The sequence below is a fragment of the Prionailurus viverrinus genome, chromosome D2 (genome assembly GCF_022837055.1).
Source record: "Prionailurus viverrinus isolate Anna chromosome D2, UM_Priviv_1.0, whole genome shotgun sequence".
NCBI lineage: Eukaryota > Metazoa > Chordata > Mammalia > Carnivora > Felidae > Prionailurus > Prionailurus viverrinus.
Genome location: NC_062571.1, coordinates 30,416,077 through 30,431,527, shown reverse-complemented (window position 1 = coordinate 30,431,527; position 15,451 = coordinate 30,416,077). Strand labels below are relative to the sequence as shown.

The 15,451-nt window shown below is 40.8% G+C and overlaps 1 protein-coding gene across 3 annotated transcripts in view; it reads right to left on the bottom strand.

The window, feature by feature from the left end:
- The window catches only part of CCAR1 (cell division cycle and apoptosis regulator 1), a 62,721-nt gene extending 53,129 nt beyond the window's left edge, over nucleotides 1-9,592 (bottom strand). For 2 of the 3 annotated variants that reach the window (XM_047825233.1, XM_047825235.1), the window contains exons 1-2: nucleotides 9,355-9,541; nucleotides 8,164-8,285 (exon numbers count right to left, since the gene is read on the bottom strand). In XM_047825233.1, coding sequence (XP_047681189.1) covers nucleotides 8,164-8,236 — 73 coding nt within the window. In that variant the 5' untranslated portion in view covers nucleotides 8,237-8,285; nucleotides 9,355-9,541. Of the gene's footprint in view, nucleotides 1-8,163; nucleotides 8,286-9,354 lie in introns of all 3 variants that reach the window. The other variant, XM_047825234.1, reaches the window with a different exon arrangement.
- Nucleotides 9,593-15,451: the final 5,859 nt, after the last annotated feature.

Below are 15,451 nucleotides of genomic sequence, written 5' to 3'. Positions count from 1 at the left end.
AAGCATTGGTCAAGCAATGATTCATCCTTTGAAATTTCCACCTACCAACTATGTTCAAAAAGCAATCTATTTAGAGAGAAAAACAGCATGAATATATGGGGGATTTTCTTCATAACTTGTGGATTTATAAAGTACTTATACACCCAGTTTTAAATCAAGTGAACAAATCTTTTAAATGTCATCTTTCGATACCCTTTTAAGATCAGATTTCACACAACTATAAAACCTCTGATGCTCCTATTTGCAGATAACTATTTTAAAATTGGATACCTCATTGATCAATGCATTCCTGTGGCTTTCAAGGTTCTACTCTAAGCCCATGATGTACCCACTGATTAGAAATATTCACTACCTTTTAAGAATAATAGGTTAGGGCATTAAGAATAAGAAATTAAGGGGAGGGGAGAATAAGAAATTAAAGAAGTCAAATGCACAAATTTCCCTTTATAAAATAAATGAATTTGTGGGTAACGTTAAAAAAAATAAGGCACAACATAGTATTTTAAATACATTCTAAGTATTGTATGCTTCCATAACTGCATTGTTTGATACATTAGCCACCAGCCATACGTGGCCATTTTAATTTAAATTTGTGAAAATTTGGTGTGTCTGGGTGGCTCAGTTGTTTAAGCAACAGACTCTCAATTTGGGCTCAGGTCATGATTTCGCAGTTCACGAGATCGAGCCTCACATCACACTCTGCACTGTCAGCCCAGAGCCTGCTTGGGACTCACTCACTCTCTCTCTCTCTCTGCCTCTCATCAGCTTGTGTACACGCTCTATCAGTCAATTAGTGAAAATTAAATAGAATTAGAAATTCAGTTCCTCAGTCTCAATAACATTATTTTTTTAATGTTTATTTTTGGGAGTGTGAGCAGGCAGGGGCAGAGAGAGAGAGAGAGAGAGAGAGAGAGAGACACGGAGGGAGGGAGGGAGGGAGGGAGGGAGGGAGAGAATCCCAAGCAGGCTCCCCACTGTCAGCACAGAGCCTGATGCGGGGCTCACAAACTGTGAGATCGTGACCTGAGTCGAAATCAAGAGCCTGATACTTCACCAACTGAGCAACCCAGGTGCTCCTCATAGTAACCACATTTAAAGTACTCAACAGCCCCATGTGGCCAGTGGCTACCAAATCAGGCAATGAAGATAAATATCCATCATAAAAGAAAGTTCTTCTCAGTGATCAGTGCTATTCCCTAAGAAAAAGGCAAAGCCTTAACTAATTATCTGTTATACGGTTTTCTTATAATCTCTATAAAGATTAATACCCTTGAAGACAACTGCTTTTCCATTCTTTTGACGTGCCAAAGAATTGATAAGTTGTGATCCTGGCTATAATCTCCTCCAGCTATTATTCAAGTAATAATAATTGAATAATTTATTATTCAAATAAATAATAATTCAAAGGGAAATCGTCAACAATGATTTCCCTTTCAGGCAGTTGAAGACACTATTCATAATGTCCTATGATTTCTTCTATCCTTAATTGCCTCTGATATTTACCTGATTTTCAGCCCTGTTTCTTTCAAGGAGTCTTGTACGATCCAAAGTTAATATTCAAGCTTTCAAGATTACTTCCAGGGGCGCCTGGGTGGCTCAGCTGGTTAAGCATCTGACTCTTGATCTTAGCTCAGGTCATGATCTCATGGTTTGTGAGATCAAGCACCACCTGCCCCTGCCACCTCAAGCTCTCTCTCTCAAACAACAAAAACTTTTTTTCACTGTTACTTCCAATACATTTTCAGTTATAATAGACTAAAATTATTTCCCAGATCATAAAACACATAGTGGAAGAGAAGTCACAACTGCATAAACAGAAGGGGCATGCTCAAGTTAGGACAGAGAGATGGGGCACTCACTGGTTTATAATCTGATATGTTAATGCAGCTCTCACCGAATAAGAGCACAGGTATGGCATATTCAGAGTGGGGTGGGGGGAGGAGTTGAGCCTTAATAGACTTTATGTGCATTTTTCTTTACTCTCAGGATAAGGTTTTAGAGACTACCTGCTATTACACAGTACTAGTAGTGCTTAAAGAGGGTTAAGCCAGGGGTGCCTGGGTGGCTCAGTCAGTTAAGTGTTTGACTTTAGCTCAGGTCATGATCTCGTGGTTTGAGGGTTCGAGCCCCACATCGGGCTCTATGCTGACATCCCAGAGCCTGGAGCCTGCTTCAGATTCTGTTTCCCCTCTCTCACTGAACCCTCCCCTGCTTGCACTCTCTCTCAAAAACAATAAATAAATAAATTTTTTAAAGCAGGGTTAAGCCAACGCCAGTAGCAATTCTTTCCTACCAAATGAGTTATAAACATCCAAGTCTGTCTAGAGATGACTAAGATAAGTGAAGTATACATACTATATCAACTATTACTCATTTGAAAAGGACCTTGAATGTTGGAATTTAATAATTTGAGCTGCTGATTCAAGAGATTAGGGTTTTAAAAGATTACTATTGGGCAAGAATAAAGAGGTAGAAAAAATGGGATCGTATTTAAAACTGTATTGATATTAGCTTCAGCCACCTGTGTAAAAGCACATTATCACTATATTTTTAACTCCTAAACCAGTTCATGTTCCTCTATGGACAAAATGTAGTCATTTTACAAAGAGGTGTAAGAAATAGGTGACAAACTGGTTAGAATATGCTAAATCATTCCCAATACTTCAAAATTATGATTATAAACACATACAAACGTAAGTATTTTCAGTCAAACCTAAAAACTACCCCTAGTCAATAATAAGGGCTAAAGATTCAATCAGTGGGGCACATGACTGGCTCAGTAGTGGAGCGTGCAACTCTCAATCCTGAGGTGGTGAGTTCAAGCCCCACACTGAGTATAGAGAGTACTTAAAAAGTAAAAATAAATAAATAAAAATAAATAAATCTCTCATAAACATTCAATCAGTGGTTGGCCAGCAATCTCTATCAATGTCTCTTTATACACAGAAAACTGTTAAAACTTTGAAACATAAAAGTTCTGGAACCAAATTAAGAATGTCACTGAATACATACCATAGCACTTCAGTTAGAAAATGGAAAAAAAAAAAAAAAAAAAGGAAAATATTAAGAACAATTATCTCAGGGGGCCTGGATGGCTCCCTCAGTTCAGCATCCAACTCTTGGTTTCACTTCAGGTCATGATCTCAAGGTTTGTGAGTTCAAGCCCTGTACTGGGGCTCCAGGCTGACAGTGTGGAGCCTGCTTGGGCTCCCTCTCTCTCTCTCTGCCCCTCCCCCATTTGTGCGCTCATGCTCCTCTCTCAAATACTCTTCAAACAGACACACACACCCACGCGCGCGTGTGCACACACACAATTATTTCAGTGTGGAAAAAATGAGATTTGGACTGGAAAGACAGAACATCTTGAATACCATCCCAAGAAGTTTGAAATAAATTCTAAAAGTACTTGAAGATACTTTTGCAGATAAGAGAAAAATGGAAGATATAATGAACCACAATTCTGATGTGCTAACATGGACTCTCTTGTGATGTTCTATAAGACCTAAACAAATTTCTTCATCTTTCTGGGCCTCAAATTCCTTATCTGTTAGAGAAAGGAGTTGAGACAGAATCTAGCTCAGGTTTTATTCAGGTTTAAAAAATTCTGTGATTTAGACAGAAATTATGCTTTAGGAACATGACATCTGACATACACATTGGAGCAGAGAGAGAAATAACAAGTAGCCTATCCAGTAAATAAAAGAAGAAAGCAAATAAAAACAATTAGAACTAAATAAAGAATAATAAAGAACAATGCCACCAAGTGACAGATGGGAAAAAGAACTTTTTCACTGGAGGCGCCTGGGTGGCTCAGTCAGTTAAGCATCCAGCTTTGGCCCAGGTCACGATCTTGTGGTTTGTGGGTTTGAGACCCATGCCGGGCTCTGTGCTGACAGCTCAGAGCCTGAAGCCTGCTTCGGATTCTGTGTTTCCCCCTCTCTCTGCCCCTCCCATGCTCATGCTCTGTATTTCTCTCTCAATAATAAATAAACGTTAAAAAATATTTTTAAAAAGAACCTTTTGACTTAAAGATCTATGGTAAGCATCCTGGATTGGGTTTGAGATAAGTATGGAAAGTCCTGAAAGTTAGGTGAGAGACTCTGGTATATGAACTGTAAGCAAGAGAAAGCTGCTTGGTGGCAGTTATTCAAACGTGAAGTGCCCAGGGCCTAAATGTAAAATAAGAGTATACCTGAGGCATTTTCAAAGGGGAAAAAAGTCATGATTTGGTATTTGATTGAATATGGGGGGTAAAGAAAAAGAAAATCAAAGATGACAGATGATGACACCTAGGAATTAGTAACATTTTAAGTGAATATGCAAGGGTTTTTTTAATGTTTATTTATTTTTGACAGAGAGAGAGAGACAGAGCATGAGTGGGGGGAGGAGCAGAGAGAGAGGGAGACACAGAATCTGAAGCAGGCTCCAGGCTCTGAGCTGTCAGCACAGAGCCCGATGTGGGGCTTGAACTCACAGACCGCAAGATCATGACCTGAGTTGAAGTCGGATATTTACCTGACCGAGCCACCCAGGCGCCCCTGAATATGCTCAGTATTAAAACTAATCAGGAGTGCGTGGGTGGCTCAGTTGGTTAAGCGTCCGACTTCAGCTCAGAGCATGATCTCATGGTTTCTGAGTTCGAGCCCCTAGTCAGGCTGTGTGCTGACAGCTCAAAGCCTGGAGCTCGCTTTTGGATTCTGTGTCTCCTTCCCTCTCTGCCCCTCCCCCACTTGTGCTCTGTCTCTCAAAAATAAATAAATGTAAAAAAAAAAAATTAAAAAAAAACTGATCAAAAACAATTCAAATACTCATCTTCACTTTTACAACAGATTTCAACAATACAACACAATTATGCATGCTTTTACTTAAGTCATCTGCATGGATGCAATGAAATTTTCCTATCACTGTTAGCTGAGAATTTTCAAAGTTAGTAAAAATGCTAAAAATATCCTAGAAAATGGAATAGCATAGTCTTTAACTGAAGTTATATGTTAAGTTATATAACAGAAGAGTAGCAATTTTTTAAAGCTATTTATTTGGAGAGAGAGGGGGAGAGGATGGATGCCAAATGCAGGGGAGGCAGAGAGAGGGAGACAATCCCAAACAGGGCTGGAACCCAGGAACAGTGAGATCATGACCTGAGCCGAAATAAAGAGCTGAAAGGTTAACCAACTGAGGCACCCAGGTGTACTAATTTTCATATTGCTCTCAAAAGAAAATGAGTCAGGGGGCACCTGGGTGGCTCAGTCAGTTAAGTGCCCGACTTCAGCTCAGGTCATGATCTAGCAGTTTGTGGGTTCGAGCCCCACATCAGGCTCTGTGCTGACGCCTCACAGCCTGGAGCCTACTTCAGATTCTGTGTCTCCCTCTCTCTCTGCCCCTCCACCATTTGTGCTCTGTCTCTCAAAAATAAATAAATGTGAAAAAAAAGACAGAAAATGAGTCAGAAATATAAGCACAAAAATAAAATATTTAATTCAAGTTGAATTATTCAGTTAACCTTTTTCTGTTCCATGATCATCTAATTTATGACAGTGGCCTCTGATACTACTATGTGTATTTTGTTTTTTCAATAGAGTAAAAAGTGACACCTACACTATTGCCTTAAGTCCTTATATGTCCTTTGTTGAAATTTTTTTCTCAAATTGTATTTGAAGCTGCCAGGAGAAAACTTAAAGCACTGTAATTAGGTTAGAATGTTCTCCATTGAGGGGCACCGGGCTGGCTCATTAGTGGAGCATCTAATTCATTTTTTTTTTAAATGTTTATTTACTTTTGAAACAGAGACAGAGCGCAAGCAATGGAGGGGCAGAGAGAGGGGGAGACACAGAATCTGAAACAGACTCCAGGCTCTGAGCTGTCAGCACAAAGCCCAACACGGGGCTCGAACCCACAGCCGTGAGATCATGACCTGAGCCGGTCAGACGCTCAACCAACTGAGCCACCCAGGCACCCCTGGAGCATCTGATTCTTGATCTCAGGGTTGTGAGAGTTCAAACCCCATGTTAAGTGTGGAGATTACTTAAAAATAAAATCTTTTTTTTAAGTAGGCTTCATGCCCAGTGCAGACCCATCGTGGGGCTGAGATCAAGAGTCAGAAGCTTAACCAACTGAGTCATCCAGGCATCCCAAAAAATTCATCTTAAAAAAAAAATAAATGTTCTCCATTGAGATGAGATGTAAGTAAGTCATTCCAATTGCCTGAGGATTGAAAATGTAACTTTTACAAAAATTTGAATGGTTCTAAAAATCAGATCCAATAAGATGAGATACTGATTAATCGCAAATAAGACTTTTAAGATGAAGGCAAGAAAACAGCAAGCTATAAGGAAGCAGCCTGATATACAGCACCTGGAAATTATACATTTCAATAAAAACAGTATCGCTAAAGCGTTCCATTTAGAGCCTACTCCAGGATTTTTACACGAAGGCTAAGAGTAGATACATGCTAACAAAACACTTGCCTACTTACTGAAATCATGATATGTTAATAAAATTTGATTTTGAAAATCTCTGATTAACAACAGGTCTAAGATAACCCATAATTTCCTACAGCACAAATACAAGCTCCATTTACACAAATCCCTTTATGTTTGGACTCTATTGCTAAATATCGAAAAGGAGACCTAAATTTACGATTGACTTTTTGTTTGACATTTTTTATAAGCCTTTGCTGTCTCCTTGGCTCAGCCTGAAAACAAAAACAAAAAGAGTATAACCTATATTTAAGTAATTACAATACAAATGTTAAGAGCTATAGAAAGTAACTTTTACCATAACAGCTATTTTGTTGGAACAATACAGATACAAATTTAAAACAAATTATATGCAGAAAAAGCTGGGTAAAACATGTTTAGTTTACCAGCATACAAGTACCTAGTACTTGTTTCCGGACACACAGTAATTGCTAAGAATTCCTGTTTCATCAAAACGAACACCAAGTCCCCATTATTTAACATAACAAAATACCTGGATCTGAATTAAATATAATCTATAACTACTATTTCATAATATCTTCAGTTACCTGTAGAACTGATCATTTAACCTCCTAAACAAAGAGTAACTAAAATAAAAACTCTAAAGTATCTATTTCTTTAAGGAAAAAGGCCACCTAACAAGATAATCAAGTCCACTGAATTTTAGAACACCCAAGTCAGAAGATTATAGTGTCTCTATAAGTGACCTCAAATTACTAAAATATTTCAAGTACATAAAACATGGCAAAGAACCATTATTAGAGAGGTCATAAATAAAAATATACTCAAATTAACAGAATAAGCTGCAACTTTTCTGAGTACTCAAAGAAACTAAAATTCATTCCATAGACTCCTTGGGAATTTATTTAAGATTCAAACAAGAAATCAAGAAATGGTGTCAAAAAAAAAAAATTCCTACAAGCAAAGAAGCTCAATGAAACATTTACAGTGACATTTTTTTTGTTGACCACATTTAGAAAATGTAAACATTCATTGGCTCCTTTTATATCTATTTATCTTTCTCCTTTGCTTGGTAAATTCTTCAGAGTTGGGTTTTGTACTTTAAATTCAAACAACTGAAAAGCAGTCGTATATAATTTCTCATAAAACATAAAATTTTAATACATTTATTTTTAAATATAACTTGTGAATATTGACACCTTAACATGCCAAATAAGATAACCTCTAATCAATCAAGTAGCTAACCTAGTTAAGCCGAAGTTAATAATTTAATGTTTAGGGGCGCCTGGGTGGCGCAGTCGGTTAAGCGTCCGACTTCAGCCAGGTCACGATCTCGTGGTCCGTGAGTTCGAGCCCCGCGTCAGGCTCTGGGCTGATGGCTCGGAGCCTGGAGCCTGTTTCCGATTCTGTGTCTCCCTCTCTCTCTGCCCCTCCCCCATTCATGCTCTGTCTCCCTCTGTCCCAAAAATAAATAATAAAAAACGTTGAAAAAAAAATTAAAAAAAAAAAGATAAAATAATTTAATGTTTGAAAAACTATATAAAACTGTCCAAACTGCAGTGTAAAACATGTTTTGCTAGTTGATCCATGAATTTTAAAAGCTTCACAAATAAAAGATACATCATTTGGAAACATTTTACAGTATTACATATAGCTTAATTCACATAGTTATAATATGTCCTCCCCCAACCCCCAAGTTTACAGTACTTGTGTTCAGCAGCCTGACCTGGCTGAGATACCGCAGTGGCTGTAAACTGAGTAGCCCATGGCGGATTCTTCTGTCCTCCAAACTGAGCCATGATGAAAGCAGGAAAAAGCCTTCGCTTGTTTGTCTTCTATAGCAGCGATCTATTAAGAAAGAACCCACATTTCAAACTTGAAAGTATAAACATCATGAAAATATTTTAAAGAAATGTTTGTCAAGGACACCTTCGTAGATCATAGTATAAATAGCAAGGTGTATACCAACGTCCGATATGCAGCAAAAACATTTTACATCAAGTATCTCACCAAAAATACCCAAATTCAACATAGGACATTAGGGGTAGACTAGTAAGAAAGGCACTTTTTTCTGTGACTACAAACTCACATTTCAACGAAGACCATGTGCTATTATCAACCCAAGTCTTAACAAAAAGAACTACACAGCTGCGGGTTCAAACAAAATAAAGCCTGCGTGTTTCTTTTGGCAATGAGTTGGAGATTGAAAGTGGTAAAACCAATAACGGAAATTGGGACAAGACACTGAATAAAGGTATTTAAGACTATCATCTAAATAACGAACATCTTACTTTCTCGGGATGGAAAGGGCCGAGGGGCTCCTTTTCCTTCCCCTCCCTCGAGGGGGAAGGACAGTTGAAATAACGGATCCCTCCCCCCAAAGAACCATCGCCAAGACCCCTCCCCCCCAAAATCAGGCCAGAAAAGGCGAAGATCTCAGCCCGCGCACCCCCTCCTTCCCCCGCGACTCGGAGGGGCCAGAGCACTGCCATCCATCTTCCTCCAGCCCCAGCTCCTTGCGGGACGCTGACCGGAGAAGGCAGAATCCTACGTCTCACGAGACTGGGCGAAGCGCCAACACTGGGTATTGAAAGTCCTGGTCCCCTTAACCACCGTGCCGGGCAGAGAGCCTCTATCCCCCAAAACCCGCGCCGCCGCCAGCCGCCAGCCGCCCGACGCCCTGGGCCGGAGACCGGGAAGCTAAAGCTCAACGGCTTCGCAGCGAGGGACGGCGCTCGGCAGCCCCTCTCGACCCGCCAGACCGAGGCTGAGGGGCGCCGGGGGCACCTGAAGAACCCCGGGGGAGAGAAGGCGGGGGGAAACGAAGCGGTGGGGGAGGGGCCTGCCGCGCGGGGCCTGCTTCGACCCGCACAAAAGGGACCGTGTCCCTCCCGCCCCAGTCCCACGAGAACCCCACCGTCGCTGGCCTACGGACGCCGTGATCCCCAAACGGTCGATCCCAGCCCTTCTGCGAATCCGAAAGGACGACAGGAGCCCCGGTTTCGCCGCCCGCTGCTCCAACCGCGAGGACCAAACCTTCACCTGAATTGGGTCCCGGCTAACACCGAGGCCATTTCAAACCCGTCAGCCTTGGGCGCATGCGCCAACTTCCCCCTCTTCCTCCACGCCTCTCCCCTCCTCCTCATCTCTCCGAGGACGGCGCTGACGGGTTTGCGTTCTGCGTGCGCGCTCCCCAGCTCGCCTTCAATACGCTCACCGCTTTCGCTACGCAGCTAGAGCGAGAGCGCGCCTGAGAAGAGTTACCTGGGATTCCCATAACAATGAGCCAGCGGAGTCTCAGCGCCAGCTCTGAAGAAAAGAATTTTGTTAGGCTGGGCAGGAAAGAATCGGCGGTCACGTGATCCGGTCGGCTTGCCGCCATTTTGTGCTCTTCGCCTTTTTTGTTTTTTTTTTTCTCATTCAAGTACTTGGAAGAATGAATATGTCCTGTGTCAGCTTCCTTATTTTTTTTTAATTGAGATAAAATTCACTTACCATATAACTCACTCTTTTAAATATTTTTCACAATTCGGTGGCCTTTATTTTTTATTTATTTTTCTAGTGGCCTTTATATAGTCATAAGGTTCTGTAACCATCAAGCCAGCCCTTAAACTCATACCCATTAAGGAATCACTCCTTAATCCTTGCTCCCACCATCCTTTCACAACCGCTGATCTGCTTTGTCTCTGTGGATTTGCCTGTCCTAGATCCTTAACATTAATAAGAGTATATAATACATGTCCTTTTCTTATTGACTTCTTCAACTTTATTGTTGTTTCTAATGTGAAATGTTGGGGTTTGGGAGCAAAAGGTCAAGAAAATTCTTGAGACATCTTTGATGCCAAAAGGGTGGTTTTATTAAAGCACGGGACAAGACCCGTGGGCAGAAAGGGCTGTATTGGGGTTGTGAGGAGTGGCTGTTCACATATGCTTTTAAGTTGGGAGGTTGTTAAGGATAGAAGTCTCCAAGGAATTTGGAAGCAAGGTTTCCAGGACTTTGAGGGGCTAGATGTTGTTAGGATAAGGTTATTTACTACTAGCTAGTGAAATAGTCATGAGACCCTTCAGATGTGTATCAGTGGGCCATATGCTTGGAGGATGATTGTTCACCTATATCTTGGGGGATAGAGATAAAGGAAGTTTCCAAGGGGATTTTTACAGGATCCTGGAGGTTGGCTAAAGTTAAACTGAGGTTGCCTTTTGCCTCTAGCAAAGTATTAACATTTAGGCAGCTAAGCTCCTTAAGGAAGGTTGCTCTGTAATGGGCTGTAAGTTACAAAGTTTAATTTTTTTTTCATATTTCTTTTGCCTTTGTTCTCCACAGCGATTTCCAAGGTTCCATGTAGCAAGTATCAGTACGTCATTACATTTTATGGCTAAAACTATTCTTTTAAATGGACGTTGCCATATTTTGTTGTTTTTTTTCTTCCCTTCCTCCTTTCAAATATTGACACATTTTGTTTATTTGTCAGTTGGTCATTTAGGTTGTCTTCATTCACTTTTAGCTATTATAATAATTCTGCTGTGAATACTCAAGTTTTTGTTTGAACTCTTGTTTTCAATTTATTTAGGTATATGTTTAGGAGAATTCTACATCACATGGCAATTCCATACTTAAATTTTGAGAAATTGCCAAACCGTTTTCACAGTGTCTACACTAATTTACATTACTACAACCTCCTCAACCCTTACTTTCTTTTTAAAAAGTTGTTACAGGGGCGCCTAGGTGGCTCACTCAGTTGAGCGTCCGACTTTGGCTCAGGTCATGATCTTGCGGTCTGTGAGTTTGAGCCCCGCATTGGGCTCTGTGCTGACAGCCTGGAGCCTGCTTTGGATTCTATGTCTCCCTCTCTCTCTGCCCCTCCCCTGCTCATGCTCTCTCTCTCTGTCAAAAATAAATAAACATTAAAGAAATTTTTTTAATAAAATGTTGTTACAGCTGTGATGCCTGGGTGGCTCAATTAAGCATCTGACTTCAGCTCAGGCCTTGATCTCATGGCTCCTGAGTTCAAGTTCTGCATCAGGCTTTGTGCTGACGGTTCAGAGCCTGGAGCCTGCTTCAAATTCTGTGTCTCTGTCTGTGTCTGCCCCTTCCCTGCTCATGCTCTGTCTCTGTCTCTCTCTCAGAAGTAAATAAACGTTAAAAAAAAATTTTTTTTAATATGTATGTATACTAAAAATAAATAAGTAAATAAATAAATAAAAGTTGTTCATTATAGCTATCCCTGTGTATGAAATGGATTTAATGGGTATCCCTAATGACTAACAATGTTATCTTATTGGCCATTTGTTTTTTGGGTTTTTTTTTTTAATTTTTTTTCAACGTTTTTTATTTATTTTTGGGACAGAGAGAGACAGAGCATGAACAGGGGAGGGGCAGAGAGAGAGGGAGACACAGAATCAGAAACAGGCTCCAGGCTCTGAGTCGTCAGCCCAGAGCCTGACGCGGGGCTCGAACTCATGGACCGCGAGATAGTGACCTGGCTGAAGTCGGACGCTTAACCGACTGCGCCACCCGGGCGCCCCTGTTTTTTGGGGTTTTTTGACAGTGAGTGGGTGAGCGGCAGAGAGAGAGACTGAGGATCCCAAGCAGGCTGCTCTGCACTGACAGGCTGATAGCAGGAAGCCTAATGTGGGACTCGAACTCATGAACCATGAGATCATGACCTGAGCTGAAGTTAGACATTCAGCTGACTGAGCCACCCAGGCACCCCTCTTATTGGCCATTTGTATATCTTACTTTCAGAAATGTCTGTTTGAATCCTTTGGTTCCCCTTACACTCCCTTGGTTTTTTTTTTTTTTTTTTTTTTTTTTTGCAGTATAAAATATGCAACATAAAATTTATCATTTTAATCATTTTGAGAAGTGTACAATTCAGGGGCATTAAGTACATTTACAGTGTTATGCAACCATTACCTTTGCTCAATTTTAAATGTAGTTGTTAGTCTTTTTGACTGAGTGCTAAGAGTTCTAGTTCTGTGTACAACTTGAAGCCAAACTTATCTATTTTTTTCTTTTGTTACTTCTGTTGGGGAGGAAGATTTTTATGCTACACTTCAAGATTATTCTGGCTGATCAAAGAATTAAATTGAGATGAGACAACTTAACAGAAGAAAAGTCAAATTTAATTACATGCATGTGGAACATCCACATAAATATGAGAGATTCCAAAAGACAGTCAAGCAAAATGAGGTGTATATGTCATCCTGGACTAAGGAGAAGGAGGTAGTGGTCTGAGGCTTGAAAGGGAAGGAAGGTAATTCATAGGAAGAATATAAAAAGTAAATTTTGATAAATGTTTGCTGGGCCATCCAGAAACAATGGGACATAGAGATCAAAAAGGCCTTGCCAGAAAAAAACAAAAAAAACAAAAAACAAAAAACGGCCTTCCCAGGTTCCTCCCTGTGTAACATACCTAGTTCATATTGTACTGTAGTTACCTACAGGGTGTCCAGTTGGCTTAGTTGGTGATTCATGCAATGCTTGAAATTGGGGTCATGAGTTTGAGCTCCACTTTGGGCATACAGATTACTAAAAAATAATTAAAAATTAAAATAACAATAATAATAAAAGGGGCCTGGCTGACTCAGTCGGTAGATTATGGGACTCTTGATTTTGGGGTTGTGTGTTTGAGCCACACATTGGGTGCAGAGATGGCTTAAAAATAAAATATTTAGGGGGTGCCTGAGTGGCTCAGTGGGTTGAGTGTCTGACTCTTGATTTCATCTCAGGTCATGATCTCATGGTTCATGGGCTCAAGCTCTGCTTCCCTCTCTGTGCTGACAGTGTGGAACTCTCTGTGCTGACGGGGAGACACAGACTCCAAAGCAGGCGCCAGGCCCTGAGCTATCAGCGAAGAGCCTGCCATGGGACTTGAACTCACAAACCTCAAGACTGTGACCTGAGCCGAAGTCAGACACTTAACCAACCCAGGTGCCCCAAAATAAAATATTTAAAAATAAAATAATAGGGGTGCTTGGGTGGCTCAATTGGTTAAGTGTCTGACTCTTGATTTCAGTTCAGGTCCTGATCTCACGGTTTGTGGGATAGATCCCCATGTGCTGTTAGCATGGAGCTGGCTTGGGATTCACTCTATTCCTCTCTCTCTGCCCCTACCCCATGCTTGCTCCCACTCTCTCTCTCTCTCAAAATAAATAAATAAACCTTAAAAAAATAAAATAGGGATTGATTTCAGCTCAGGTCATGATCTCATGGTTCCTGAGTTCAAGCCCTGCCCACAGAATCTGCTTGGGATTCTATCTCTCCCTCTCTCCCTCTCTCTCTGCCCCTCCTCCACTCGCCCTCGTACAACCATGCTCTCTCTCTTGAAATAAATAAATAAAAACTTAAAAAAAAAAATCAATTGGCTATACATGAATAGGTTTATTTCTGGAAATTAAATTCTATTTTATTGATCTATATGTCTGTCCTTATGTCAATACCGTACACTCTCTCCCTCTTTTTAAGTTTATTTATTTTGAGAGAGAGCGCACATGCAAGTAGGGGAGGGGTAGAGAGAGAAAGAGAGAGAGAATCCCAAACAAGCTCTACACGGTCAGTGAAGAGCCTGATTCAGGGCTTGAACTCACGAACCACGAGGTCAAGACCTGAGACAAAACTAAGAGTAAGACACTTAACTGAGCCACTCAGGTGCCCCAGTACCATACTCTTTTAATTACTGTGGCTTTGTAGAAAGTTTTGAGAATTGTGAGTCTTGTGACTTTGTTCTTTTTCAAGATTGGTTTGGCTTTTCTTTTTTAAAAAAAAATTTTTTTTTTTAACGTTTATTTATTTTTGAGACAGAGAGAGACAGAGCATGAACGGGGGAGGGTCAGAGAGAGGGAGACACAGAATCTGAAACAGACTCCAGGCTCCGAGCTGTCAGCACAGAGCCCGACACGGGGCTCGAACTCACAGACCGCGAGATCATGACCTGAGCCGAAGTTGGCCGCTTAACCAACTGAGCCACCCAGGCGCCCCTGGTTTGGCTTTTCAAGGTCTCTTGCAATTCCATATGAATTTTAGGATCCGATTGACCAGTTCAGCAAAAATGGTGGTTGGAATTTCTATAATTTTATTTATTTATTTATTTATTTATTTATTTATTTATTATTAAAAAAATTTTTTTTCATTTTTGAGAGAGAGAGAGAAGGAGAGGGGCAGAGAGAGAGGGAGGCACAAGATCTGAAGTGGCCTCTGTGCTAACAGCTGACAGCAAAGAGCCTTATGCGGGGCTCAAACCCAGAAACCATGAGATGGTGACCTAAGCAGAAATTGGATGCTTAACCAACAGAGCAACCTGGGTGCCTCTGTCTATCTATCTATCTATCTATCTATCTATTATTTATTTCTTTATTTAAGTAATCTCTACACCCAGTGTGGGACTTGAACTCAAAACCCTGAGATCAAGATTTGCATTTTCTTCCAACTGAACCAGCCAGGTGCCCCAGTGGTTGGAATTTTGATAGGAATTTCACTGAATTTATAGACCAATTTGGGGAGTATTGCCATCTTAACAATATTAGGTATCCGTTCCACAAATATGGGATGTTTTTCCATTTATTTAGTTTCTTCTTTAATGTCTTTCATCATGTCTTAAAGGTTTCAAAGTTCAATTTTTGCTACTTCTGGTTAAATTCTCCAATTATTTTATTCGTTTTGATGCCATTGTAAATGGAACAGTTTTCTCAATTTCATTTTTGGATTGTTTATTACAAGTGCACAGGCATACAATTGATTTTACTGGGACGCCCGGGTTGCTCAGTTGGTTTATCATCCAATTTCAGCTCAGGTCATGACCTCATGGTTCATGAGTTCCAGTCCCAGATTGGGCTCTCTGCTGTCAGTGCAGAGCCTGCTTTGGATCCTTGTCCCCCTGTCTCTCTGCCCCTCTTCATTTTCTCTTTCAAAAATAAATAATATATTAAAAATAAATAAATAGGGGCGCCTGGGTGGCGCAGTCGGTTGAGCGTCCGACTTCAGCCAGGTCACGATCTCGCGGTCCGGGAGTTCG